General features: G+C 30.8%; 1 protein-coding gene across 1 annotated transcript; it reads left to right on the forward strand.

Annotated features, from left to right (window-relative positions):
* Nucleotides 1–2,139: 2,139 nt before the first annotated feature.
* LOC131034842 (1-aminocyclopropane-1-carboxylate synthase 3) lies at nt 2,140–4,635 on the forward strand. Its single transcript, XM_057966442.1, has 4 exons — nt 2,140–2,438; nt 2,756–2,881; nt 3,114–3,274; nt 3,635–4,635. Exons 1-4 carry the CDS (start codon nt 2,235–2,237, stop codon nt 4,491–4,493), a joined length of 1,350 nt encoding a protein of 449 aa, XP_057822425.1. The 5' UTR covers nt 2,140–2,234; the 3' UTR covers nt 4,494–4,635.
* Nucleotides 4,636–13,603: the final 8,968 nt, after the last annotated feature.

Genomic DNA, 13,603 nt, shown 5'->3' on the forward strand with positions numbered 1-13,603 from the left:
ACCATTTCCGAAAACCAAAGCCACAAAGACAACCTCATCTCAGCATTCTCAAAAGGTTTACCTTGAAGAAATCTATGCAGCAACATCAATAGTGAAATGTTGTGGGAGAAGGTCCCGCCACCAAGAAGTTGAAGATTCCACCTTGAATATTGAACGAGGATAATCCCATGCCAAACGACCATTAGCAAAAAGTGTAACAATGAAAAGGGAAGCTTTCAAAACCAATGTGCTGAACCTAAAGGCGCTTCTCCACCTGCAAGAAAGCATCCACCGAAAGAAGCTTGGATAAATACAAATCTACTAATATACGAGGAAAAGAAGTAGAAAGATCAGTCAATAAAATTCGTCCCAAACAATTATCAAAGGCGGAAAAATAGTATACCAACAATTCTTTTTACTTGACATGCAAGAAGTCATTAGAGTGAAAGGGCTATTAGATAAATTGGGTCAAGCATGACGTTAAAATTTAGAACTTTGTCTTGCTCCTCTCATTACATTGTATTCTTCGGAAGACTTAGGATTTGCCACCATACAAAAGGCCACTTTATAGAATTTCTCCGCCATTTCCTTCCACATGAAACCTATTTCCACGTCTCAGAACTTTTATGTTGTGGAAGCTATTTAATATATCCTAGTTTACTGTGGGCGAGAGTAAAAGTCCTTGTTTCTCCAGATTCCAATGGGAAAATTTACATTGCTTTTGAACACGAAGGGAACTGTTTGTGGTGGTAATATAATCAAGCTTTGAAAAGACCCTGTTAGGACAGTCAAATATTGCAATTCACGAGGGTCTGTTGAAAAGTGGTCGGATTATCTGGTTCATGTATCAATGAATTTTCAAATCACCTTTTTTTTCTAAATTCAAAGTGGTGGTTAGTCTATAAGATCAATTTTAAAAGTCGTAGTGAATAATTAAATAAAAATATTAAATTGTAATATATTAGAGAAATGAGCTGCCTCAAACCATAGCAAAGAGCCCACAGAAAAATTCAATTACAAAGAAGAATAATAACTCAATCTTTTTAGTAAATAGCTTTATAATTAACTAAGAAAATAAAGGTCAATAAATAAAATCTTAATTATTGACTTTAATATTGCCTTTTTAGAATCAACATATCAATCTAATTTGGAAAGAGTTTCCTTCCACCCTCTCTTTATTAAGTGGATTTCAATGATGGTTTATCTTGGATGACGCTTCAAAGAAGGAAGGTCAGTCTTCCAAAACATGTCTCCCAATCCTGAGTTAAGAATGTTTGTCCTTCTAAATCTAACTATAGGCTTGTGTAGTTCTTTGTTGATAGTTTTGTTGTGGCTATGCTGTTTGGTTTGTTCTTGTTCATATATTTTGATGTAAAAGGGTTGGGGTCATTTCAAAAGCATCCTCTTACCTTAATCAAAAGCATATCAATGTAGTTGAAGAGAGTCCAACATATATCCTAGAATAAACTTTCATGGATAAATATCATTTGTTAAGAGCTTCATAACATTAAGACTAATTATATTGAATTGTTCAAGTTCCTTACTCAAGACTTAGGTCATCTTTTTTCTTAGTTTCGATTTTTATTCTTTTCTTTGTTTACGTTTTTGATACAAACTTAAAACTTTCAAATACTGCTTGTGTGCTATTAGTGGCCCATTTTGATCTGCCCTCAAGACTTTTTTCTTTTAAAGGATTCATCATCCTAGTTTGCTGCTTATCTAATAAAAATCACTAATATCAAATGGTGATTCTATTTTTTTATTGCATTTTACTATGTTTTTCTCTCTCCTAAATCGAATATTTGTAATTTGTAATTGTGTTTTATCTCCACATTCTTTAATCTTCTTGATTATAAACGATTGTTGTTTCTTTTACCCCTCCGATTCATAACTCCACCACAAACGTTCACCATAATAAAATACATTAATACCCAAATGATTACTTTGCCTCGTTCATATATGAAACTTTGTTTTGTTGTTGAGAGCAGGCACAAACAAATGTTATTATATTTCTTAACGTGGGCGCAAAAGGGAATCGATAAACCTTGGGCTAGAATTGTTAATTCTACTTTAGTTGTTGCTGCTAAAATAAGCATTACCGACATCTCTATGTAATTAAAGTCGATTTGACTTTGATCAACATTCAGGCAGGCACACGGATCTAATTAGTTATAAAGAGTGTTCATATTAGAAGAATCCCATTGTATTGTGGCTAGGCAGCACAAGAGTGCTTTGAGTAAGATACGAGGATAAAGATGAATTCCTATGTAGAAAAATGTACGAGTGTAGGTCTAAATGCATGTAATAATGGGCATACAATTGTTTCTGAGAAAGCAACATGTAATACACATGGGGAAGATTCTGCTTATTTTGCTGGCTGGGATGAGTATAGAAGGAATCCATATGACCCCTTACACAATCCCTCTGGTGTGATCCAGATGGGTCTTGCAGAGAATAGGGTAAATGATAATAGCATAAATCATTTTTTTTATCTGTACCGTATCTTGATTAGTTGTTATAAATTATTATGTTTAGTTTTTATCACCAAAGTATACAGGGTGGGATAGTCCCAAAGTTAAGATAGAAGAATAGTTTCATTCTAGATAGAATTTCATTTGTTTCCTTTGGCTAGATTAATATTGGATGGAGTTCATTGTCATTTCCTAAAACCATAAGAATTCCTGACATGAGGATTTGAGATGTTCTTTGAAGAGACATGCTTTAAAAATGATGATTTGACATTGATGTATGTGTCTTTTTCTTTTTATTTTTGCAGTTGTCATTTGATCTATTGGAAAGGTGGTTAGAAGAGCACCCAGAAGTAAAAATTACATTCAGGCAGGATTTATTTAGAAAATTGGCACTTTATCAGGACTACCATGGGTTGGAAGATTTTAGAAAGGTAAATAATATTACAATCCATGTGAATTTAAGATGAAATGAACAAGTTCTTTAGGCCAGATTTCTCTGGAGAACAATTCAAAAGTGTGTGCTCCAACAATTGTTTGATTGTTTATCACTCAATGTTAAAATATCTATTAGTGTCATTGAACCTAATGTGAGGAGGCTAGAAAGAACTTGGCTCGACACCCAATTTCATTCTGATTTTCTCTTTTTGTGTGTGGAAATTGCAGGCTATGGTCAATTTTATGGAGGCAGTGAGAGGAAACAAAGGTAAACTTGATCCAGACAGGATAGTAAATACTGCTGGAGCAACTTCAGCCAACGAAGTATTAATGTTCTGCCTTGCTGATCCAGGAGATGTTTTCTTACTGCCCTCTCCTTATTACCCAGGGTAAATTGAGCTTCAGAGACGAGGAATAAACTCCTTGGAATGACTCTTAATGTCTTTAGAGAAATGTGTTACATATTTCATGGTTAAGATAATGACTACTCGATGAAGAGAAATGTGTTTCATATTTCACAGTGTTACAAGAATCCTTTTGTATTAAGGGTGTCTTTAGCGAGTCTTTAATGTAAAATCTAGTTAAATCTGATCAGTCACAATACACAGACTATTTAGAGTCGAATCTTGTCACAATATGCCAACTATTTACTGCCACTGCTTGAAAATTACTTTTGGAAATATGAAACATATTGAGAGGTCTTTAACTTGTTCAATTTAATTTTAATCTGACTATTGTTTTTAGTGTAGGTTTGACAGGGATCTGAAGTGGCGCACAGGTATAGAGATAGTCCCAATCCATTGCTACAGCTGCAACAATTTCCAGATCACCAAATCAGCAGTGATATCAGCATACAAGGAAGCCCAGAAAAGAAAGAAGAAAGTTAAAGGAATTCTCATAACAAATCCATGCAACCCACTGGGCACAACATCAAGTGCCAAAACATTGAAGATGCTACTGGCTTTTGCACATAGAAAGAAAATACATCTAGTGTGCGATGAGATATATTCAGGATCAGTCTTCTGTTTTCCAGAGTTTCACAGCATTGCTAATATGATGGCCAAAGAAAATTACAGTAAGAGGGATAATGTACATATAGTGTACAGTTTATCAAAGGATCTGGGTCTTCCAGGCTTCAGAGTTGGGATAATCTATTCCTATAATAATACAGTAGCCACAGCAGCTAGAAGAATGTCAAGTTTCTGCATGGTTTCATCCCAGACCCAGCATTTACTGTCTACTATGCTTTCAGATTCAGAATTTGTAAATAATTATATAGCTGAGAATAAGAAGAGATTAGAAGAGAGGTATAGATTGGTTGTTTCAGGGCTTGCACGAGCTGGTATTAGATGCTTGGAAGGGAATGCAGGTCTTTTCTGTTGGGTAAACATGAGTCATCTGCTTGTATCAAATGACTTAGAGGGAGAGTTAAAACTATGGAAAAATATATTATACGAAGCCAGAGTGAATATATCTCCTGGGTCTTCCTTCCACTGCATGGAGCCTGGTTGGTTTCGAGTTTGCTTCGCCGATATGAACATTTCCACCATGGAAGTCGCGTTGAGAAGGCTTGAAAACTTTGTAAAGCAATGCAAGGCTACGCGTTAGGCTTTGTTATTTACGTATTCTTGAAGACAAAGCTAGCGTAATCTTGTAGTTTAAGTAGACATAGATGTATATAATTGTTTACATGTATATAATACTATTAATACTTACAGTTTGTTCCTACAAACCTGTGCCGACATTTTATGCAAAGTGTGATTAGCAACGTGGAATTCTGATATTTTTTTATCATCTTAGTTAGAGAAGCTTCATTGTGTTGATTTTGCTGATGGATTTTCATTTATGTATTGATCAGAAAGAAATATATAGAGATGTTTGTAGGTTTATTGGTGGATTTTCATTTATGAATAGACTCTAATGAAATATATATAGATGTTTGTATATTAATTGGTGGATTTTGTTTATGATCTGAATAATTATAGATAGTTGTAGATCAATTGATTAAGTACAATTGATGAGGATGATGATATTTTCATCTTTATTATCTTTTTAGCCATTGGATTTTACATTTGATTTTATTTATTAATTTTTTAAAAATAATCATGAAAATTCAAAATCTTTGGCGATATGATATAAGCAAGGACATTATCATCATGCCTTGTACAACCTTATTGGAATGGGTACTCCTCATAAAAAATAAACTTATATTAAGTTAATTTTTTTATAAATTAATAAGTAAAATTGAGTTTTTAAAATAGCATATATATCTTTAATAATCCATATAAAGTACACATAAAGTATTCATTTAGTAGAATGAATACCCCTAAGAAAGAAATTAATTTATAATAAGTATATAAAATTTATTTTAAAAGTAAAAAGTAAAAATAAGTTTTTAAAATAGATTAGATTCTAAATTTTTTTTTATTGAAAACAAAAAGATAGCAATAAGTTTTATAGAATAACAGTTTACAAGTTATAAATAAGAGCTTTAATGATAAAAATAAATAAGTTTAAAAAAAAAAAAAAATTAATTTTTCTTTAAAGTTAATATAATTTAATATAGTTTTAGTGGTTCCATCCACATATATATATATATATATATATATATATATATATATATATATATATATATATATATATATATATATATATATATATATATATATATATATATATATATATATATATATATATATATATATAATTTTTTAAAATGAAAATATTAAATTATTTAAATTTTCCAAAACAAAACATTTTTTATTAATTTATGTTGAAACATAAAAAAAAAAGATATATTTTTAAAACAAAAAAATAATTAAGAACATGAGAAATAGAAATTTCAATATTCTTTGATTTTTTAATTTTTTTAAATTCAAATATTAATAGTATAATATATTTATATTTAGTAATTTTGATAAATTTATCTTTTTCTAACGTTTATATTACACAGATACACTTTTACTATATGTGTCCTTTAAAAATACTTTGAATCAAATCAAATCAAATGTATAGACAATGAGCCAGGTACCTAAAACAATGTATCTAATTAATAGAATTATATTTTGATGATGTTCATATATACATATTTCATTACTAGTACTTAATAAGAATTCATTTCTTTAATAATGAATTGTTCATGCTACCCTATCTTCATGATGTCTATAGAGATGTAATTGTTGGCATATTGGCAGAACTGTATTAATATTTCAAAAAATCTTGTATTACATGCAAGAACAAAGCACATTGAGTTGAAGTATCACTTTCTAAGGGAAAGAGTACAAGAGAAGAAAGTAAAAATGGAGTATGTGTTTAACAAAGAGCAGTTAGCAGATATATTTACTAAACCTTTGCCTAAGACAACCTTTTAATATCTCAAAGGTAGATTAGGGGTTGTACCCCTACACAAGATCAACTTGATGCATCAATCTGGTGAATTCATTGAATATCTTTCAATTTTGGATTGATGTGAAGTGGGCTACTCCTCGGGGGGAGCAGCTACGATGAGATAAGAAGTGATGAAGACAGTAAAGGTATTTGCATCTTTGGCATTGTTGTCAAAGGGGGAGAAGAACTAGTTGAGAAGAAGAAGAACTAGATAAATGATAAAAGAAATACAAAGGAGATGTTGAGTAGAAGAGCAAGTACAAAATAGATTAGTTCAGTTCAACATGATGAGGTTTTCAGTGTTTTCATTAATGCCAAAGGGGGAGAATGTTGGCATATTGGCATAACTGTTGATGATATTGATGAACTAGTATAAGGATTGTTGGTGATTATATAGTTGAGATGTTGTTTGATGACTTGATGATCTGTTTTTGTTGTCATTGATGGCAACTATGGTTACATTGTTCTTTCATGTTATCTAAGTTGTCTATGATTGAATGGAAAGCTATGGAATGGATTTGACAGTTAATTGGCAAATAGGACTTTAACCAGTAAATGTGAAAGTATGTTATGCTTAAGTAATTGGATCTTGAGATTGATGAGGAATTTGGTGTTGCGGTTTGGAATATGTGTTGGTAACGTTGTAATGAGGTTATGACCAAAACCGCATCATGTTTTGGCTATCGGTAGTCATGTTTGTGATTGACTGATGTTTTTTTTGTAGGGTTTTAGTAGGGTTTAAGAACCGGTATTCAAATCTTATAACGGTAATGATTTTGAGTTTGATGGTGTATTACATATGTTTGTAAGTTGGTGATGATAAATACTAAGAGGGGGGGATGAATTAGTATGCCAAAAATCTCTACACTTAAGCACTTTGCAAGATTAACAGTAAATCAGTAAAATAGTTTAGCAGACAAACCGGTTAACACACATGCAAACCAAATAGCTAATAATGCATTTATCCACAGAAGCAAAAACACCATAACACAAGAGATTTTGACATGGAAACCCAAATGGGAAAAACCACGGTGAGATGGAACTCACAAGTAACTATCTGTAGAATATGAACCAGACCAGTTAAGGTCTTACAATGTTCTTTACAAGAACAGATCCTATTAGAAATCTCAATCTCTATTAGGAGATAAGTCCGATTAAAGACTACCTTGCTAGAGGATTTTAGATCCTCAAATGTGAACCACCTTGTTAGAGGATTTACAAAAGGCTTTTGGGCCTACCCGGTTAAGGGCTACAGATTTGTCAAAGATGTGAGTAATCAACAAGTGTTTGATCTAGCTAATAGCACAGACTGCTCAGTTAGATCCTTGATAGCTCATTTCTAATGCATTCTAGCATTACTTCAGTCTTCTACGCATTCATATTCTCTCCAACTCCTCAACCACCTTAAACCCGAGCAACAACATAAACTTTTGCTACAACCACATCATCAACCTAAAACCCTAGACATGATGCTCTTATAAAGGAATCTGGCTTCATGTCGGTCCAATAGGATTACATTACAATTTTCTAGGTTCAATGAACCTGGACATACTTGGTAACATGACACAAAAAGCACCGTTAAAGTGTTGGCACCGTCAAACAATCGGTGGATGGTAACTCATCATAAAATGTCAGTTGGTAACTCATCACAGAGTATTACCGGTTCATACAATATACCGGTTGCCGGTTTGTCAAAAATGAAGACTGGTAAAAATATGTTATGTTGCTTTAATTCTTCATACCGCTTGGGGTCATCATGTCGCTTCAGACTAGGAAACGCATCCTACAAAACACCAATAGTCTAAAGACTATAATACAACATATCGGTTGGAACAAATACCGATTTTGCTCTAACTCATACATATAAAGGAGATCTCAATGCAAGTGTGTGTCCATCAATGATAATCACAACATAAAAATAAAAAATGCCAACAAGTGATGATGTGGCTGAATCCGCGTGAAGTGATAAGATGTTATTTTGGTGTGATCAAAGAGCGATTTTTTGGGGAATGTGCGAAGTGCTTAGTAGAATGAGCTAAGGGTTTGAAAGTGTATCAGATCGATGTGCGATGATTATTCAACGACAGTAATTGATTTGCAATTGATTGTAATGATCCATATGATGATCTGTAATGATTTGTAAAGATTTGTGATGATCTATGATGTAAATCTTAGTATGAGATTAGGGTTTTGTAACCGACTAAGTTGTAAAGTCTATTTAGGGTAAGTTTGTGATGATTTACTGTGTTGGTGATCAAAAAAAGAGTGTGTGGCCGAACCAGTATGTGTGTCTGGAAAAGAGAAGCAGGTTGGAATAGAAAAGGATCTGTAAGCAAGAAGAGAGTGCTATTTTCAAACCATACATCTGTTGTTCCCTAATAGTTGCAACAGACTCAAAATCCCTTAACTGAGTAGGTCCTAATAGCCCTGATTGTATAAATCCCTTCACCGGGTGACTCATTAGCTTGGGTTCTAAATCCTTTTACAAGGTTACTCCTAACAGAGCAAAGTTGCTAACAGGGTTGAGGTAAATCCCTTAACTGGGGGACTCCAAACAGGGTCTGCTCCTAACTGGGCTAGGCTCCTAATAGGATGCATTCTGAAATAGTGCAAAAATCTTGTGGGCACCAATTCCCACCATGGTTTTTCCCATTTGGGTTTCCACATAAAAATTTTGGTGTTCATGTGTTGCTTAATTTCTTTTGTGTTAAGTTGATATCTTTCTATTGCATGCATGATATGGAACACTTAAATGAGCAATTCGATAAATTTGATTAGCAATATGATTTCAGTTATTACTAGTACTATTTATGAGTTGTTTTGAAAGAAGCTTTTGGTGGTTGTTAAAGTTTTAAAGTTTACTATTATTACTTTTTCACCCCCTCTCAGTAATAACCAGTTCCTCACAAATAACAAGAATAATGAGACATCTTGGAAGGCCCTCTATCCTAAAGAAAAACATACCACACTATAGAATTAAAATTATTATATTTCTAAATTAATAGATAATGCTTTCATTTTTTATTATAAGATAAAAATATATTAAATTATAAAAAATTATTATAATTCAAGCTCTTAATATTAAGAAAGTATAATATGTTTATAAATTATGATTTAAAATTTTTATTTCTATTAAAGATAAATAATTTGCTCATCAATTTTGTATCTAAATAATATTCATAAATGAATGGGAGACATAAATGTTGTGGTTCTTGAATTTGTAGTTTGAAATGCTAATATCAGATAAAATAAGAATAAAATATATTATTTTTTAACATCATTAGTTGAATTAATTGAAAAAATAGATTAACCAATTAAAATGAAACAACTATTTGCTGCTTTTTAATAAAGTTATATTATAAAACTTAGTATTTAATTTCAACCCACGATAATGTTTACCCCACATGCAGCAAAAGTTATTTGTTGACGAGGATATGGAGCGAACTATTGACCTTATCATGATAAATGGCTCGGCCTGCGAGAAAGAACGCACTCAAATCTTGAAACAGACGGCATTTTCTTTTTATCCTATGTTTGAATCTCTTCGACGACCAAAATTCTTAAAATGTTAAAAAAACTCAGATTACTTACTTATCAACTACGCAATGTTTGGCTGAGAAAGTTCCGTTTTGGTTCAATGTTTAATATTGTAAGGTCGCCCAAAAATTGGTTCACCACTTTTATAACTTTATTTTGGAGCAGTTTAGCCACGTCCATATTTTAAGATGTAAAATTTTATATTTTTTCTTATTCTCATGTTGTATTATTAGTTTTTGTCAGCAGTTATAAGTATTAATGAATTTATTTGATTTTAAAAATGGTAAAGAATCAATTCATGAGAGTCCATAATTAAAATAGATAACTTGATTAATTTTATCAATTTATTAAAAAAAATCAGATTAGTTGGATGATAAGATTGTATAGTATTATTTATATGATATTATTATTTTTTTCATTTTGATTATAGTGAGTTCAATTGATTTATATAACTATTTTAAATTATACTATTTGACAATAGTTTCATTATTACATAATAGATATGAATAACTTGATAGCAATTGTTACAACGTTAGGCACACAATTATTATGTATGATTATATTAATTATAATTATGACGTTATCATAATAATTAATCAACGATGCAATGTTTGGTTCAAAAGGTTCCTATTTGGTTCAAGGTATAATATGAACTAAAGGATAATTTTTTTTATTTTTTTTGTTTTCTCATGTTGTATTATTAGTTTTTGTCGACGGGTATAAGTATTAATGGATTTATTGGATTTTTTAAATGGTAAAGAATCAATCCATGAGAGTCCATAATTAAAATAGGTAACTTGATTAATTTTACTGATTTATAATTTTTTTAGATTTATTTCAAAGAATATAAATAGTATTATCTACTATTTTGTTGGATGATAGTGTTATATAGTATTATTTATATGATATCATTATTTTTTCATTTTCATCATAGTAAATTTAATTGATTTATATAACTATTTGAAATTGTTTCTTTAAATTATAGTATTTGACAATAGTTTCCCTATTACATAATAATAGACATGAATAATTTGATAGTGTCTGTTAGAATATCTTATCTATCTAATTGACTATGCAACTATTACAATGTCACACACACAATTATTATGTATGATAATATTAATTATAAATATGATATTATCATAATAATTAATATTTAATTATTTGATATAATATTATTATTTATTTTATTTAATATAATCAATAATGCTTATGAGATTATAATTATAATGAATTCATTATGTTGCTTACAACTATAACTAGTATACTTATATTTAAAAAATATATGTAAAAAATGTCAATAGATATCTTTATTAAGGCAATTAAAAATAAATAAAATCCATTTTTTTCTTTTTAGAAACAAATCAAATTCAATTTTTGTTGTTTTTGTTTTTCTTACATAGATTGTCCTAACCTCCTATAAACTCTACTACTACTATAGAGCATCATAGTAAATAATAGTTATTGTAATCTTACTATACATATTATATCATAACAACATTATTATTCATCATCTAAATTATTATTTAACTATTTAATATATAATATTTTTGTAGAAATTATTAATATAATTATTATATCTTATATTGAATATATTATATTATTTATTTGAGTATAATTATTTTTTTCATTATACTTATTAAAAGTACATAAACATGGTCTATTTGGAAGTTTTGGAAAGTTGTATTTAGTATTTATTATTCCATACGAGTGAGGCAGAATGATAATTTATTAATCTATTAACCCTTTCTTTTATGTTACTTCAAGAATGTAAAATAAACTAGTTTTTATGGGTCGTGATATATCAATAAAAGAAAATGGGTTGGGACTCTAATGTACCATTTTAGTGAAAGGACCGAAAATAGGATTTTGTTGTGATAAATTATTATTGGCCTCTTTGTCTTTCTAATGTTTTCCTTCTCATACTCATTTTTATGCCCATTCTAAGAGAGTGGTTATTTTCTTTGCGTAGAAGTGGACTATGTTTAACTATAATCTAATTTTGGTGTAGAATATTTGAACTAGTGTAGAAAGATGTATATCATACACCTTTATTTTTGTAGCCATCAATTTTTGTTATTTCAACTTCCCCAAAATAAGGTATAACAAATTGAACTTCCAAACTTATATGGTTTCAAAATCTCCTTAGGTTTGCAAACTATAGGTTCATCAAAAGAGTTAGACACCAAAAAAATGTTAGTCATCTAGTCTTTGCACTAAAAAAGAGACATTAATTAAACCTTAAGTTTCTAATGGTTCCTAAGTTTTGCAAAAAAAATAAGCAAATTGAACGAGTTGGTCATCTAAGGAGTCTATCACTTAGTCATATCACAAAAAAGAGAAGTGGTAATAAATTTGATTGTCTAAGTTAAGTATGATGTTTTTGACAATATCACAAGTTTGCAAACCAATGAATTTATTGTATGCAATGTTTGTTGAATACTAAATTTACCAAAATTCTAGTATGCCAAATATACTTAAAAGTTCCTTTTTTTTGGAATAGAGAGCTCATAATTTCCTTAATTTTTTGAAAGAGTTTGTCATCGAGTCAAGATGTCAAAAAAGAAATATTATAAAATCTTCTTATTTTTTGGCAAGTCGGGAAGGTTTCATTGAAAATGTAAGTTTGTGTAGAATTTGATGATACTGTTGGCAATATGCTAGATTTGGTTAAGTGTTGCTATTGATGTCAACACTGTATCCCGGTTAGTCTAGGTGATCATTTTGGTTTTGGCTGTGATTCTGATCTGGTATGATAAGACCTTTGGAATCAGTTTTGGATGCTTATTCAGATGATTAGATGCTTGCTATATTCTCATGGTTTCATGATTTGGTTATCGCTTTTGGTATTTCTAGTAACCGATTGGTTTATGCCTTTACCAACTAGATTTTGGCTTTACCGGCTTGTGGCGTTCCTGATTAGCTTTACCAGTATGTTGTTTTGGTGACATGGTCAGTGGATTTTGGGTCTAACTTATGGAATCAGTTTCTTTCATGTTGTTGGTTCTTCTTGAACATATCCTGAGCATTTGGTGACTTTGCATTGGATGGTGTGCTATTATGGTGGTTTTATTTCATTCTTGTTAAACTTTCATTGAGGGTTTCTACCGGCAAGTAAAACGTGTTGGATTTTTGTCTTAGCGGAATCCCCGATGGATATAATTATTTGGTTACTTGATGTACATCCATGCCATGTAATGTAAATCATAATATTGGTCCGATGGTATCATGTGGTGTAATTTTTGTAATTATGGGTTTATGGGTTTAGGGTTTAGCCAACCTTGTTAATAAAGTTGATGATCTATATTTATAGATGACTTATTCATGTAATTTGGTATGTGATGGTTATGGTTGGTTAAGTCTGCATTATCAGAGAAAGGATTAAGTGTGGATATAGTCATATCATTGAGGTGAAGGTTGGAAAGGTTTTGTATTGTTGTGCAGACATCAATGCTTAACCGAAAATGCATCAGGCATTAGTAGATGCTACTTTCATGGTTCATTATTTTTTGGATTGTTGTCTGAAGTTTTTGTAAGTCAGTGAGACTTCCCTTTGTGATAAGCAGTGGGCTCTAGGTTGTTGGCCTTTCTACATGTGCAGACCCAATTAAAATTATTCATATGCAATACATTCATCTAATTGTGGGTAGGGTTTCCCACCATGGTTTTTCCCTTTTCGGGTTTTCCACATCAAAATATTGGGGTTATGTGTGTTGTGCTTTTATGTTATATTATTCATTGATTTGTGCTCTGGTATAAGGTTTATAATTGAATTAATTGATGTTATTGTTAGT

The sequence above is a fragment of the Cryptomeria japonica genome, chromosome 5 (assembly GCF_030272615.1).
Source record: "Cryptomeria japonica chromosome 5, Sugi_1.0, whole genome shotgun sequence".
Lineage (NCBI taxonomy): Eukaryota > Viridiplantae > Streptophyta > Pinopsida > Cupressales > Cupressaceae > Cryptomeria > Cryptomeria japonica.

Excerpts from the sequence above, each read along its gene's own strand:
- LOC131034842 (XM_057966442.1), top strand. The coding sequence starts at position 2,235 with ATGAATTCCTATGTAGAAAAATGTACGAGTGTAGGTCTAAATGCATGT. Across the intron at positions 2,439-2,755 it reads TGGGTCTTGCAGAGAATAGG|TTGTCATTTGATCTATTGGA; the intron begins GTAAATGATAAT and ends TTATTTTTGCAG. Across the intron at positions 3,275-3,634 it reads CCCTCTCCTTATTACCCAGG|GTTTGACAGGGATCTGAAGT; the intron begins GTAAATTGAGCT and ends TTTTTAGTGTAG.